Here is a 16,122-nt window from a genome sequence, read left to right as displayed (position 1 = left end):
TTTAGGGTATTTTTTAACGTAAAATTGCGATAATTTTACAACCGGGCAATAGGTATTCATCCCAGAAGAAAAATAAAAAAATGACGAAGTCATGTGCACGCGCATCAATAGACACCTCTCCTCAGACTGCCCAGTGATTGACTGAGCCATATTTATCTGCCCGGTAACAGGTGACGGTTGAAACCATTTCCTAAAGACTGTTGACAGCCAATGGAAGAGTAATATGAATATTCTATTTTCTGTGCCAGAGTAGTAACCTGTTTAAATTGGGTACGTTTGAAAGTGAACACATATCCTCATTGGGGTAGGCTTTTACAGAATCCTGAGTTTAATCTTGATGCGCTCGTCCCGCAGGCGGGATCAACATCCAGCGAAAAATCATATCGCCATATTCATAACCGAACCATAGCAAAATTAAACAAAAAAAAATTCTCAAATATAGGACTATTTTATATCGTTTTATAGATACACCTCTCCTGAATCGAACCATGTCGTCCGATTTCAAAAAGGCTTTACAGCAAAAGCAAAACATTAGATTATGTTAGAGGAGTATATCGTGAAAGTAGCCACATAGCCATTTTCCGATCAACCACATGCATCACAAATAACCAAAAACCAGCTAAATGCAGCACTAACCTTTAACAATCTTCATCAGATGACACTCCTAGGACATCATGTTACACAATACATGCATTCTTTTGTTTGATAAAGTTCATATTTATACATAAAAACAGCATTTTACATCGGCACGTGACGTTGAGAGACTATTTTCCCTCAAATGCATCCGGTGAATCAGCACTACAATTTACTAAATTACTATTCGAAAACATTTTTAAAATGGAATATTGTCATTCAAAGAATTATAGATTAACATCTCGTGAAAGCACCCGCATTGCCAGATTTAAAAATAACTTTACTGGGAAATCACACTTTGCAATAAAAGGGGATGCTATACTCAGAAAAATAGGCTAGCGATAAAGGTTAGTGCCAGGTTAGCACCATCTTGGAACAATCGAGAGAGTATCAAATCTACTCTTGTATACTATTGTAAATATTCCCTTACCTTTGATTATCTTCATCAGAAGGCACTTCCAGGAATCCCAGGTCCACAACAAATGTAGTTTTGTTCGAAAAAGTTAATAATTTATGTCCCAATACTTCCTTCTTGTTAGCGCGTTCTGAAGGCTACTCATAATGTACTGAAGCGCGCGGAACTTCTCGTCACGAATTTTGCAAAAAAAATGATTTAAGTTCGTTCAAACATGTCAAACGTTGTATAACCTCTTATGGCTAGGGGGCAGTATTTTCACGGCTGGATAAAAAACGTACCCGATTTAATCTGATTATTAGTCCTGCCCAGAAACTAGAATATGCATATAATTATTAGCTTTGGAGAGAAAACACTCCAAAGTTTCTGAAACTGTTTGAATGGTGTCTGTGAGTATAACAGAACTCCTATGGCAGGCAAAAACCTGAGATGCTTCTGTTCAGGAAGTACCCTGTCTGAACATTTCTTGCCCTTCTTTATTATCACTATCTTTTACAAAGGATCTCTGCTCTTACGTGACACTTCGCACGTCAACAATGGAGTCTCATAGCCCGGGAAAAACAGGAATGACGTAATTCAAAGCCCTGGCTGAAGCACACGAGAGCAAAAGCTGAGTGGTCACTCAATGGACTAAGCCTTACGCTCGCGACCCGCCCCGCCCCCGGCTTTCGGTTTTTCCCTCAGTATACAGACAGGCAGATTCCCGGTCGGAATATTATCGCTTCTCTACGAGATAAATTGCATAAAAATTGGTTTTAAACAGCGGTTGACATGCTTCGAAGTACGGTAATGGAGTATTTAGAAATTTTTTGTCATATTTTGCGTCATGCTCGTGGCCGAGATTTAGCGTTGGGATAGTGTCTAGAACGCACGAACAAAACGTCTTGATGGAACATAACGATGGATTATTTGGGACCAAACCTACATTTGTTATTGAAGTAGAAGTCCTGGCAGTGTATTCTGACGAAGAACAAGCAAGGTAAGAACATTTTTCTTATAGGAAATGTGATTTTGGTGAAGGCTAAACTTGCAGGGTGTCTAAATAGCTAGCCCTGTAATGCCGGGCTATGTACTTAGATTATTGCAAAATGTGCTTCATCCGAAAAGCTATTTTAAAATCGGACATATCGAGTGCATAGAGGAGTTCTGTATCTATAATTCTTAAAATAATTGTTATGCTTTTTGTGAACGTTTATCGTGAGTAATTTAGTAAAATCACCGGAAGTGTTCGGTGGGAATGCTAGTTCTGAACGTCACATGCTAATGTAAAAAGCTGGTTTTTGATATAAATATGAACTTGATTGAACAGACATGCATGTATTGTATAACATAATGTCCTAGGTGTGTCATCTGATGAAGATCATAAAAGGTTAGTGCTGCATTTAGCTATGGTTTGGGTTAATGTGACATGATATGCTAGCTTGAAAAATGGGTGTCTGATTATTTCTGGCTGGGTACTCTGCTAACATAATCTAATGTTTTGCTTTCGCTGTAAAGCCTTTTTGAAATCGGACAGTGTGGTTAGATAAAGGAGAGTCTTGTCTTTAAATAGCTGTAAAATAGTCATATGTTTGAAAAGTGTAAGTTTTCGGATTTAGAGGAGTTTGAATTTCGCGCCCCGCCCATCATTGGATATTGGAGCAGACGTTCCGCTAGCGGAACGTGTAGATGTAAGAGGATAACATAAATCTTTAGGGCCTTTTTCAACCAGAGCTTCAATAATATTCAAGGGGGACGAATGCATTGTCTTTCTAAACGTTTCAAAAGGGGAGGGTAGCCAGGGGCGCTCGCATCATAATGGTAATGGCCCTCCCCCTGTGACAAAGATTAACAGCCTCTCTATGGGTCATTTTGTACCACAGAAGACTCAAACCACTTTGTAAAGACTGGGGACATCTAGTGGAAGCCTTAGGAAGTGCTCAATGAATCCTAACTCACGGTGTGTTTTATAGGCAAAGTGCTGAAGTTGAGTCCGCAAATCATATTTCCACTTCCTGCATGGGATCTGTCTCGGGGTTTTGACTGCCATATGAGTTCTGTTATACTCACAGACACCATTCAAACAGTTTTAGAAACTTTAGGGTGTTTTATATCCAAATCTACTAATTATATGCATATCCTAGCTTCTGAGTTTGAGTAGGAGGCCGTTTAAAATGGGCATGTATTTTTTTCAAAAATCGCTGTAGCACCCCCTATCCTTGGCGTTCGTCAAGAGGTTAAGAAACTGACTCATATAACTGTTAACTTCTTAGGGCTAGGGGGCAGTATTGAGAACTTTGAAAAAAATATGTGCCCATTTTTAACTGCCTCCTACACCAACTCAGAAGCTAGAATATGCATATTATTGTTCAGGTTTGGATAGAATACACTCTGTAAGTATAACAGCACTCATATGGCAGTCAAAACCCTGAGACAGATTCTGACAGGAAGTGGATACCTGATGTGTTGAATTACCTTTAAGCCTATGCCATTGAAACACACAGGGGCTTATTAATGTTTGAGCACTTCCTATTGCTTCCACTAGATGTCACCAGCCTTTACAAAGTGTTTTGAGTCTTCTACTGTGAGATCTGACCGAACAAGAGCCATGGAACGGTGATGGCCGATTAGACTCTGGCGCGCGAGTTCATGTTGGGTACTCTCGTTCCAATACATTTTAAAAGAGAACGCAATCGTCCGCCTTGAATATTATTCATGTTCTGGTTAAAAAAGGCGTATTTTTCTGGGCGCAGTGCTCAGATTATTGCAAAGTGTGATTTCCCAGTAAGGTTATTTTTAAATCTGGCAAGCCGGTTGCGTTCAAGAGATGTAAATCTATAATTCTTTGAATGACAATATAATATTTTACCAATGTTTTCGAATAGTAATTATTTAACCTGTTGGGGCTAGGGGGCAGCATTGAGAATTTTGGAAAAAATATATGCCCATTTTTAACTGCCTCCTACACCAACTCAGAAGCTAGAATATGCATATTATTGTTCAGGTTTGGATAGAAAACACCCTAAAGTTTCTAAAACTGTTTGAATGGTGTCTGTGAGTATAACAGAACTCCTATGGCAGGCAAAAACCTGACAAGGTTTCATGCAGGAAGTGGCCTGTCTGACAAGGAGTCGTTCTTCTTGCCTCTGTTTATTGAAGAGTAAGGATCTTAGCTGTAACGTGACGATTCCTAGGGCTCCAATAGGCTCTCAGAACCCGGGAAAAACCTGAACGATGACGAGGCAGCATCAGGCTGAAACATATTATCGCCTTTTCTAAGTGTCCCATTAGGTGACAATAGAACTAGGCGCGTGCACGATTCGTCCCCGTGGAGTATTTTCATTCGGCTGTTTAGCTTATTGCAGATTCCCTGTCGGAATATTATCGCTTTTCTACGAGATAAATTGCATAAAAATTGATTTTAAACAGCGGTTGACATGCTTCGAAGTACGGTAATGGAATATTTAGAATTTTTTGTCACGTTCGGCGCCATGCGCACGTCCGTGATTTAGCATTCTGATAGTGTCTAGAACGCAAGACCAAAACGTCGCTGATGGAACATAACGATTGATTATTTGGGACCAAACCTACATTTGTTATTGAAGTAGAAGTCCTGGGAGTGCATTCTGACGAAGAACAGGAAAGGTAAGAACATTTTTCTTATAGCAAATATGATTTTGGTGAAGGCTAATCTTGCCGGGTGTCTAAATAGCTAGCCCGTGATGGCTGGGCTATGTACTTAGAATATTGCAAAATGTGCTTCATCCGAAAAGCTATTTTAAAATCGGACATATCGAGTGCATAGAGGAGTAATGTATCTATAATTCTTAAAATAATTGTTACGCTTTTTGTGAACGTTTATCGTGAGTAATTTAGCAAACTGTTAGTAAATTCCCCGGAAGTTTGCGGGGGGTATGCTTTTTCTGAACGTCACATGCTAATGTAAAAAGCTGGTTTTTGATATAAATATGAACTTGATTGAACAGACATGCATGTATTGTATAACATAATGTCCTAGGTGTGTCATCTGATGAAGATCATAAAAGGTTAGTGCTGCATTTAGCTGTGGTTTGGGTTTTTGTGACATTATATGCTAGCTTGAAAAATGGGTGTCTGATTATTTCTGGCTGGGCACTCTCCTGACATAATCTAATGTTTTTCTTTCGTTGTAAAGCCTTTTTGAAATCGGACAGTGTGGTTAGATTAACTAGAGTCTTGTCTTTAAATAGCTGTAAAATAGTCATATGTTTGAGAAATTGAAGTAATAGTATTTCAAACGTTTCAAAAATCGTGCCACTGGATTTAAGTGGCTGTTACGCAGGTGGGACGAATATGTCCCACCTGCGCCAGAGAGGTTAATTTGTTGTGCTGACTTGACTGCCGGTTATTGGACGGAAACGATTTCCTGAACATCAAAGCTATAGTAAAACGCTGTTTTTGGATATAAATATGAACTTGATAGAAGTAAAAACGCATGTATTGTCTAACATAATGTCCTAGGAGTGTCATCTGATGGAGATTGTAAAAGGTTAGTGCATAATTTTAGCTGATTTTATGGTTTTGGTGACGCCTGTCTTTGAATTGACAAAACATTACACACAGCTATTGTCAATGTACTCTCCTAACATAATCTAACTTTATGCTTTCGCCGTAAAGCCTTTTTGAAATCGGACAACGTGGTTAGATTAAGGAGATGTTTATCTTTCAAAGGGTGTAAGATAGTTGTATGTTTGAAAAATTTGAATTTTGACATTTATTTGGTTTCAAATTTGCCGCTCTTGAAATGCACCTGTTGTTGATAGGGTGCACCACGGGTGGCACGCTTGCGTCCCACATAGCCCCAAGAGGTTAGGCTCCATGGATTAATGAGGAATTGAACAACTGCTTGGTTGAAAGGGATGGGGCAAAAGGTGTGGCTATTCTGACTGGCTGACTTACTGCAAATTGAGAAATTATGTGACTAAACTCAACAAAAAGAAGAAACGGTATTATGAAGCCAAGAACAATGATATAAAGAATGATGAAGAAAAAAAACTTTGGAGTACTTTAAAATAAATGATTGGCAGAAACACATTCAACTCCATCTTTCATCGAATCAGATGGCTATTCATCACAAAACCATATGATGTTGCCAATTATTTGAATGATTACTTAATTGGCAAAGTGGGCAAACTTAGGCAAGAAATGCCAAAAACGAAAAGTGAGCCATCGTATTCGTGCATAAAAAAACAAATATTGAAAGAAAAACATTGCAAGTTTGAATTTGGTAAAGTTAGTGTTGAAATTATATTGTTATTGATCACACAACTCTGACACACAGCTCTGATACACACGCTTACCCCACCAGACCTGCCACCAGGGGTCTTTTCACAGTCCCCCAGTGCCTTTTAAAAGTTTTAAAAGTGCCTTTTAAAAAAAATATTATTCTCTATTAATGTTCTGTATTATGTCATGTTTCATGTTTTGTGTGGACCACAGGAAGAGGAGCTGCTGCTTTTGCAACAGCTAATAGGGATCCTAATAAAATACCAAATACCATTGGTGCAGCTGGCTTCCGGGTTAAGTGAGCAGTGTGTCAAGAAGCAGGGCAGCATGGCAGGGTTGTGTTTCAGAGGACGCATAGCTCTCGACCTTCACCTCTATGTAGGGGAGTTGCAGCGATGCGACAAGACTGTAACTACCAATTGGATATCACGAAATTGGGGAGAAAAAGGGGGTAAAAGTACAACAAATAATTTTAAAAAGATGACTTGAAGGTCGAAACCGAGTCTGCGTCTCTCACGTGGATTGGCAAACCATTCCATAAAAATTGAGCTCTGTAAGAGAATGCCCTGCCTCTAGCTGTTTGCTTAGGGACAATAGAGAGGTCTGCATCTTGTGACCATAGCGTACGTATAGGTATGTACGACAGGACCAAATCAGAGCAATAGGTAGGAGCAAGCCCATGTACACCATTGTAGGTTAGCAGTAAAACTTTGAAATCAGCCCTAGCGCACTGGAGTAATATGATCAAATTTGTGGGTTCTCGTGAAGATTCTAGCATCCGTGTTTAGCACTAACTGAAGTTTATTTAGTGCTTTATCTGGGTAGCCGGAGAGTAGAGCATTGCAGTAGTCTAATCTAAAAGTGACAAAAGCATGGATTAGCTTTTCTGCATAATTTTTTGACCAAATGTTCTGATTTTTACAAAGTTACAAAGATGTAAAAAAAGCTGTCCATGAAATATTCTTGGTATGTTCGTCAAAAGAGAGACCAGGGTCCAGAATACCGCAAGTCCTTCACAGTTTTATTTGAGACGACAGTACAACCATCAAGATTAATTGTCACATGCAACTGCAGATCTCTTTGTTTCTTGGGAACATGAACTAGCATCTCTGTTTTGTCAGAGTTTACAAGTAAAACATTTGCTGCCATCCACTTCCTTATGTTTGGAACACAGGCTACCAGGGTAGGCAATTTCAGGGCTTCACTATGTTTCATCAAAATGTATATCTGTGTGTCATCTGCATAGCAGTGAAAGTTGAACTTGTGTTTCTGAATGACATCACCAAGAGGTAGAATATATAGTGAAAACAATAGTGGTCCTAAAACTGAACTTTGAGGAACACCGAAACTTACAATTGATTTGTCAGATGACAAACCATCCACAGAGACAAACTGATACCTTTCCAACTGATAACATCTAAACCAGGCAAGAACTCGTCCATGCAGACCAATTAGGGTTTCCAATCTCTCCAAAAGAATGTGGTGATCGATGGTGTCAAAAGCAACACTAAGGTCTAGGAGCACAAGGACAGATGCCTTGGTCTGACTCCATTAAAAGGTAATTTACCACCTTCATGAGTGCGGTCTCAGTGCTATGATGGGGTCTAAAACCAGACTGAAGCATTTCGTATACATTGTTTGTCTTCAGGAAAGGCAACAGCTTTTTCCATTTTTATTTGAGGAATAGGAGCCTCGATATAAGCCGATAGTTAAAAAAAAAAAAAATATGGGTCATAGTTAGGCTTTTTCAAGAGAGGCTTTATTACTGCCACTTTTAGTGAGTATGCTACACATCCGGTGGATAGGGAGCCATTTATTATGTTCAACATAGGAGGGCCAAGCACAGGAAGTAGCTCTTTAAGTAGTTTAGTTGGAATAGGCTCCAGTATGCAGCTTGAAGGTTTAGAGGCCATGACAATTTCCATCAATGTGTCAAGAGATACAAGATTAAAAAACTTGAGTGTCTCCATTGATCCTAGGTCCTGGCAGTTCTGTGCAGACTCAGGACAACTGAGTTTTGGGGAAATATGCAGATTCAAAGAGGAGTCTGAAATTTGCTTTCTTATGATCATGATTTTTTCATCAAAGAAATTCATAAATTCATCACTGCAGAAGTGAAAGCCATCCTCTCTTGGGAATGTTACTTTTTAGTTAGCTTTGTGACAGTATAAAAAATAAATGTTGGATTGTTCTTATTCTCCTCAATTATGTTGAAAAAATAGGATGATTGAGCAGCAGTGAGGGCTCTTCGATATTGCATGGTACTGTCTTTCCAAGCTCGTCGGAAGACTTCCAGTTTGGTGGAGCGCCATTTCCGTTCAAATTTTCTGGAAGCTTGCTTCAGGGCTCAGGTATATTCTGTATACCAGGGAGCTAGTTTCTTGTGACAAATGATTTTTGTTTGTATGAGTGTGACTGCACCTAGGGTATTACACAAGGTTACATTTCATCCTCAGTTAGGTGATTAACCGATTTTTGTACTCCAATGTCTTTGGGTAGGTGGAGGGAGTCTGGAAGGGCATCTAGGAATCATTGGGTTGTCAGAGAATTTATAGCACGGCTTTTGATGGTTCTTGGTTGGGGTCTGAACAGATTATTTTTTGTGATTGCAAACATAATAAAATGGTGGTCTGATAGTTCAGGATTATGAGGAAAAACATTTAGAACCACAATATTGTTTCCACAGGACAAACTAGATCCAGGGTCTGACTGGCAATTAGGTCCGGAGACATGTTGGACAAAAGTTGATGATAGCCCTGAAAGCCTTTTGGAGTGGGTCTGTGGACTTTTCCATGTGAATATTAAAGTCACAAAAAATGTGAATATTATCTGTCGTGAATACAAGGGCCGATAGGAATTCAAGGGACTCCGTGAGGAACACTGTATACAGCTCAGGATGCCTGTGAACCATAGCTATAAAAAGTGATTGAGTAGGCTGCATTGATTTAACGTCCCATCCGAAAAAGCACCCTACACAGGGCAGTGTCCCCAATCACTGCCCTGGGGCATTGGGATATTTTTTAGACCAGAGGAAAGAGTTCCTCCTACTGGCCCTCCAACACCACTTCCAGTAGCATCTGGTCTCCCATCCAGGGACTGACCAGGACCAACCCTGCTTAGCTTCAGAAGCAAGCCAGCAGTGGGATGCAGAGTGGTATGCTGCTGGCCATATCCAGGCAAAATCATGCAGCAACATCATTCATATATATTTAAACATGTCAATGCAAACAGCTAAAACTAATTAAAAGGGAGTTAGCTGTCATTTCAGAGTTTGATGTGACTGGGTTAGCTTTTGTTAGCTGTTGTTTGCTGAAATCCACATTACACTCTGTGGTAGGGAGAGAACCCTCAAGGTTCTTTGCCTTCACTGGGTAGGATTATCTCATTCAAAGAACCAAAAGGTTCTTTATAAACTGGGTGGTCGAAAGAAGTGCTGATTGGCTGAAAGCTGTGGTATATCAGACTGTATACCATGGGTATGACAAAATACATGTTTGTACTGTTCTAATTAAGTTGATAATCAGTTTATAAAAGCAATAAGGCACCTCTGGGGTCTGTAGTATATGTGATATAATATATCACATCTACTAGAAAGCAGAATTACTTTCATATTGTTTCCTGAAATGCTGTGTATGATATACCATTTTGTAGCTCTGAGTCTCTACTTTTATCCAATGTAAAAAACAGAAATTCAAATGTTGCTACATAAAACCTAATCCAGGTGGTGAGTCACATATGGCCAAACTACTGTTGCGTCATGCGTAAGAACAGCCCTTAGCCATGGTATATTGCCAATATACCACACCCCCTTGTGCCTTATTGCTTAAATATAGAAACCCAAAGAACCATTTTTTTCTAAGTGTACTGCTGAAAAGAGAAGGCTCTAATCTGTCTGTAGTTAAGCTACCAAAATGTTATGTTTTTTAATAGGCCATATATATGGATAACATATATAGGTAGAGAATATCTGAGGTAGAGAATATTCAGAGACCAAAAAGCTGAACAGATAAACACCTTTTTGATTTGCAGGAGGGGTAAATTGCATTGAATTAAATTTTTTATCACCCATTTAGGGCGGGGTACCGCTAGTGCTATATGTAATAGACTACGATGTATGGATTCCAAGAGTAACTGTGATATTGAATATTTGTTTGGTACCGACTCTTGTACAAAGTTTCCCTACTGTTCTTTACTTCTGCCATTGTAATGATAAGATAACCTATCATACAGTTATGTTTCTCTGTCTGCTCAAAGGACTAGCATTTGCTGTTTGTTTCTCTGCAGGTCACCTCTCTCCATGGAAGACCTCCAAACAGGTAAAACACCCCTATTTGTGTGTGTGTGTGTCTCTCTCTTTCTCTGTCTCTGTCTCTCTCTCTCTCTCTCTCTCTGTCTCTCTCTCTATGTCTCTATCTCTATCCCCCTGTCTCTCTCTCTCTCAATTCAATTCAATTCAATTTAAGGGCTTTATTGGCATGGGAAACATGTGTTTGCATTGCCAAAGCAAGTGAAATAGATAAAAAACAAAAGTTAAATAAACAATACAAAAGTTCCAAAATAATAAAAACATTCCAAATGTTTTATTATTCGCAAATAGTTAAAGTACAAAAGGGAAACTATTTAAACGTAAATATGGGTTGTATTTGCAATGGTTTTCTTCACTGGTTGCCCTTTTCTTGTGGCAACAGGTCACAAATCTTGCTGCTGTGATGGCACACTGTGGTGTTTCAACCAATAGATATGGGAGTTTATCAAAATTGGGTTTGTGGGTCACCTATCTGAGAAATATCTGAAGGAAATATGTGTCTCTAATATGGACATACACTTGGCAGGAGGTTAGGAAGTGTAGCTCAGTTTCCATCTCATTTTGTGGGCAGTGTGCATAGTCAAAGCTTTCCTTAAAACCTCTTGGGGCTAGGGGGGAGTATTGAGAATTTTGAAAATAATATGTGCCCATTTTTAACTGCCTCCTACACCAACTCAGAAGCTAGGATATGCATATTATTAACATATTTGGATAGAAAACACTCTGAATTTTCTAAAACTGTTTGAATGGTGTCTGTAAGTATAACAGAACTCATGTGGCAGTCAAAACCCTGAGACAGATTCTAACAGGAAGTGGATATCTGATGTGTTGAATTACTTTTAAGCCGATGCCATTGAAACACACAGGGACTTATTAATCATTGAGCACTTCCTACGCCATCCACTAGATGTCAACAGTATTTACAAAGTGGTTTGAGTCTTCTCCGGTGAAAACTGACCCAAAGAGAGGCTTGGAAAGTTGGTCATAAGCGGATGGCCTATACTACTCTGGCGCGCGAGTGCATGTTTGGGTACTCTCGTTCCAATACGTTTTAAAAGAGAATGCAATCGTCTGCCTTGAATATTATTGAAGTTCTGATTGAAAAAGGCCCTAATGATTTATGCTATACAACGTTTGACATGTTTGAACAAACGTAAATATATTTTTTCCCTCTTTGGTGAAGACAAGTCCAGCGGGCGACGTTCATGTTTTTGAGTAGCCTACAGGACGCGCTAACAACACAGATCTTTTTGGACATAAATTATGAGCTTTTTCGAACAAAACTACAATTGTTATGGACCTGGGATTCCTGGAAGTCCCTTCTGATGAAGATAATCAAAGGTAAGGGAATATTTACATAGTATTTTTGATTTTAGATCTCTCCAACATGGCGCCTAGTCTGTATCGCCAAGCTTTTTTTTCTGAGCACAGCACCTCGTTTATTGCAAAGTGTGATTTCCCAGGAAAATGTTATTTTTTAAATCTGGCAATGTGGTTGCGTTCACGAGATGTTAATCTATAATTCTTTGAATGACAATATAATATTTTACCAATGGTTTCGAATAGTAATTATTTAATTTGTTGTGCTGATTGACTGGCGGTATTGGAGGGAAAATATTTTCTCAACATCAACGCCATTGTAAAATGCTGTTTTTGGATATAAATATGAACTTGATAGAACAAAAAATGCATGTATTGTCTAACATAATGTCCTAGGAGTGTCATCTGATGAAGATTGTCAAAGGTTAGTGCATAATTTTAGCTGGTTTTCTGCTTTTGGTGACGCCTGTCTTTGCATTGACAAAACATTACACACAGCTATTTTCAATGTACTGTCCTAACATAATCTAACTTTATGCTTTCGCCGTAAAGCCTTTTTGAAATCGGACAACGTGGTTAGATTAAGGAGGTGTTTATCTTTCAAAGGGTGTAAGATAGTTGTATGTTTGAGAAATTTGAATTATGACATTTAATTGTTTTCAAAATTGGCGCCCTTGATATTTCACCTGCTGTTGATAGGGTGTACCAGGGCAATGGGTTCTATAACTGATTCTTATTGGTATATTGAATTATATGTTCCTTTTGATGGCATAGAAGGCCCTTCTTGCCTTGTGTCTCAGATCGTTCACAGCTTTGTGGAAGTTACCTGTGGCGCTGATGTTTAGTCCGAGGTATGTATAGTTTTTTGTGTGCTCTAGGGCAACGGTGTCTCGAATTTGTGGTTCTGGCAACTGGAGATTTTTTGGAACACAATTATTTTTGTCTTACTGAGATTTACAGTCAATCAATCAATCAAATGTACAGTTGAAGTCCGAAGTTTACATACATCTTAGCCAAATAAATTTAACCTCTATGGGACCGGCGGGACGAATTCGTCCCACCTACGTAACAGCTAGTGTCATCCTGTGGCGCGATTTTTAAAACGTTTGAAATGCTATTACTTCAATTTCTCAAACATATGACTATTTTACAGCTATTTAAAGACAAGACTCTCGTTAATCTAACCACACTGTCCGATTTCAAAAAGGCTTTACAACGAAAGCAAAACATTAGATTATGTCAGCAGAGTACCCAGCCAGAAATAATCAGACACCCATTTTTCAAGCTAGCATATAATGTCACAAAAACCTAAACCACAGCTAAATGCAGCACTAACCTTTTATGATCTTCATCAGATGACACACCTAGGACATTATGTTATACAATACATGCATGTCTGTTCAATCAAGTTCATATTTATATCAAAAACCAGCTTTTTACATTAGCATGTGACGTTCAGAAAAAGCATACCCCCCGCAAACTTCCGAGGAATTTACTAACAATTTGCTAAATTACTCAAGATAAACGTTCACAAAAAGCATAACAATTATTTTAAGAATTATAGATACATTACTCCTCTATGCACTCGATATGTCCGATTTTAAAATAGCTTTTCGGATGAAACACATTTTGCAATATTCTAAGTACATAGCCCAGCCATCACGGGCTAGCTATTTAGACACCCGGCAAGTTTAGCCTTCATCAAAATCATATTTCCTATAAGAAAAATGGTCTTACCTTTCCTGTTCTTCGTCAGAATGCACTCCCAGGACTTCTACTTCAATAACAAATGTAGGTTTGGTCCCAAATAATCCATCGTTATATCCAAACAGCGGCGTTTTGTTCGTGCGTTCTAGACACTATCAGAATGCTATTTCTAAATATTCTAAATATTTCTAAATATTCCATTACCGTACTTCGAAGCATGTCAACCACTGTTTAAAATCAATTTTTATGCCATTTATCTCGTAGAAAAGCGATAATATTCAGACAGGGAATCTGCAATTAGCTAAACAGCCGAATGAAAATACTCCACGGGGTCAAATCGCGCACACGCCTAATTCAATGGTCCTCTGATGCGACACTTGGAAAAGGAGATAATGTGTTTCAGCCTGAGGCTGCCTCGTCATCGTTCAGGTTTTTCCCGGGTTCTGAGAGCCTATTGGAGCCCTAGGAATTGTCACGTTACAGCTAAGATCCTTACTCTTCAATAAACAGAGACAAGAAGAACGACTCCTTGTCAGACAGGCCACTTCCTGCATGAAACCTTGTCAGGTTTTTGCCTGCCATAGGAGTTCTGTTATACTCACAGACACCATTCAAACAGTTTTAGAAACTTTAGGGTGTTTTCTATCCAAACCTGAACAATAATATGCATATTCTAGCTTCTGAGTTGGTGTAGGAGGCAGTTAAAAATGGGCATATATTTTTTCCAAAATTCTCAATGCTGCCCCCTAGCCCGTAGAGGTTAAACTCAATTTTTCACAATTCCTGACATTTAATCCTAGTGAAGATTGCCTGTCTTAGGTCAGTTAGGATCCTCACTTTATTTTAAGAATGCGAAATGTCAGAATAACTGTAGAGAGAATTATATATTTCAGCTTTTATTTCTTTCATCACATTCCCAGTGGGTCAGAAGTTTACATGCAGTCAATTAGTATTTCGTAGGATTGCCTTTAAATTGTTTAACTTGGGTCAAACATTTTGGGTAGCCTTCCACAAGCTTGCACATGCTTTTCAGTTCTGCCCACACATTTCTACAGGATTGAGGTCATGGCTTTGTGATGGCCACTCCAATACCTTGACTTTGTTGTCCTTACCTTCTCTAGGGTAAGGGGCAGTATTTTGACGTCTGGATGAAAGGTGTGCCCATAGTATACTGCCTGCTACTCAGGCTCTGAAGGCCGGATATGCAGATTATTAGTAGATTTGGATAGAAAACCCTCTGAAGTTTCTAAAACTGTTTGAATGATGTCTGTGAGTATAACAGAACTCATAAGGCCGGCAAAACCCTGAGAAAAAATCCAACCAGGAAGTGTGGAAATATGAGGTTTGTAGTTTTTCAAGTGAATGCCTATCTAATACACATTGTCTGTGGTGTCATATTGCACTTCCTAAGGCTTCCACTAGATGTCAATAGTCTTTAGAACATTGTTTCATGCTTCTACTGTGAATAGGGAGAGAACAAGAGCTCCTGGAAGTAGATGAGTGAGAAAATGACATGAGCTCAGTGGCGTGTGTTCCCGTGAGAGTAAGCTGTGTTCCTTTTCTTTTTTGAAGACATTGGAATTGTCTGGTTGGTACATTACTGAAGATTTATGATAAAAACATCCTAAAGATTGATGCTATACATCATTTGACATGTTTCTATGAACGTAAATATAACTTTTTGTTGTGACATTTTGCGCACGCTTCCTGCATTTGAAGTAGTGGACTAAACGCGTGAACAAAAAGGAGGTATTTGGAAATAAATAATGGACTTTATCGAACAAAACAAACATTTATTGTGGAACTGGGATTCCTGGGGGGGCATTCTGATGAAGATCATCAAAGGTAAGTGAATATTTGTAATATCATTTTTGTAATTTCTGTTGACTCCAAAATGGCGGGTATCTGAATGGCTTGTTTTGATATCTGAGCACTGTACTCAGATTATTGCAAAATTTGCTTTCGCCGTAAAGCTTTTTTGAAATCTGACACAGTGGTTGCATTAAGGAGAAGTGTTTCTATAATTCTTTCAATAACTGTTGAATATTTTATCAATGTTTATGATGAGTATTTCTGTAAATTGATGTGCCGATTCATCGGAAGTTTTGGGAGGCTAAACCGTTCTGAACATTACACGCCAATGTAAAATGTTTTTTTTTAATATAAATATGAACTTTATCGAGCAAAACATACATGTATTGTGTAACATGAAGTCCTATGAGTGCCATCTGATGAAGATCATCAAAGGTTAGTGATTCATTTTAGCTGTATTTCTGCTTTTTGTTACTTGGAAAATGGCTGTGTGGTTTTTCTTGTCTCGGAGCTGTCCTAACATAATCTAATGTTATGCTTTCGCCGTAAAGCCTTTTTGAAATAGGACAATGTGGTTGGATTAACCTCTCTAGGGTAGGGGGCAGTATTTTCACACCTGGATAAAAAACGTACCCGATTTAATCTGGTTATTACTACTGCCCAGAAATGAGAATATGCATATAAT

At 38.7% G+C, this 16,122-nt stretch overlaps 1 protein-coding gene across 12 annotated transcripts in view; it reads left to right on the top strand.

Moving 5' to 3' along the window:
- LOC115197173 (membrane-associated guanylate kinase, WW and PDZ domain-containing protein 2) overlaps positions 1-16,122 on the top strand; it is a 268,454-nt gene that overhangs the window by 199,497 nt on the left and 52,835 nt on the right. For all 12 annotated transcript variants that reach the window (XM_029758463.1, XM_029758461.1, XM_029758462.1 and 9 more), the window contains exon 11: positions 10,577-10,608. In XM_029758463.1, coding sequence (XP_029614323.1) covers positions 10,577-10,608 — 32 coding nt within the window. The remainder of the gene's footprint in view (positions 1-10,576; positions 10,609-16,122) is intronic.

The sequence above is a fragment of the Salmo trutta genome, chromosome 7 (genome assembly GCF_901001165.1).
Source record: "Salmo trutta chromosome 7, fSalTru1.1, whole genome shotgun sequence".
Taxonomy (NCBI): Eukaryota; Metazoa; Chordata; class Actinopteri; order Salmoniformes; family Salmonidae; genus Salmo; species Salmo trutta.
Note: the sequence above shows the minus strand (reverse complement) of the source record. Positions and strands in the feature narration are given on the sequence as shown.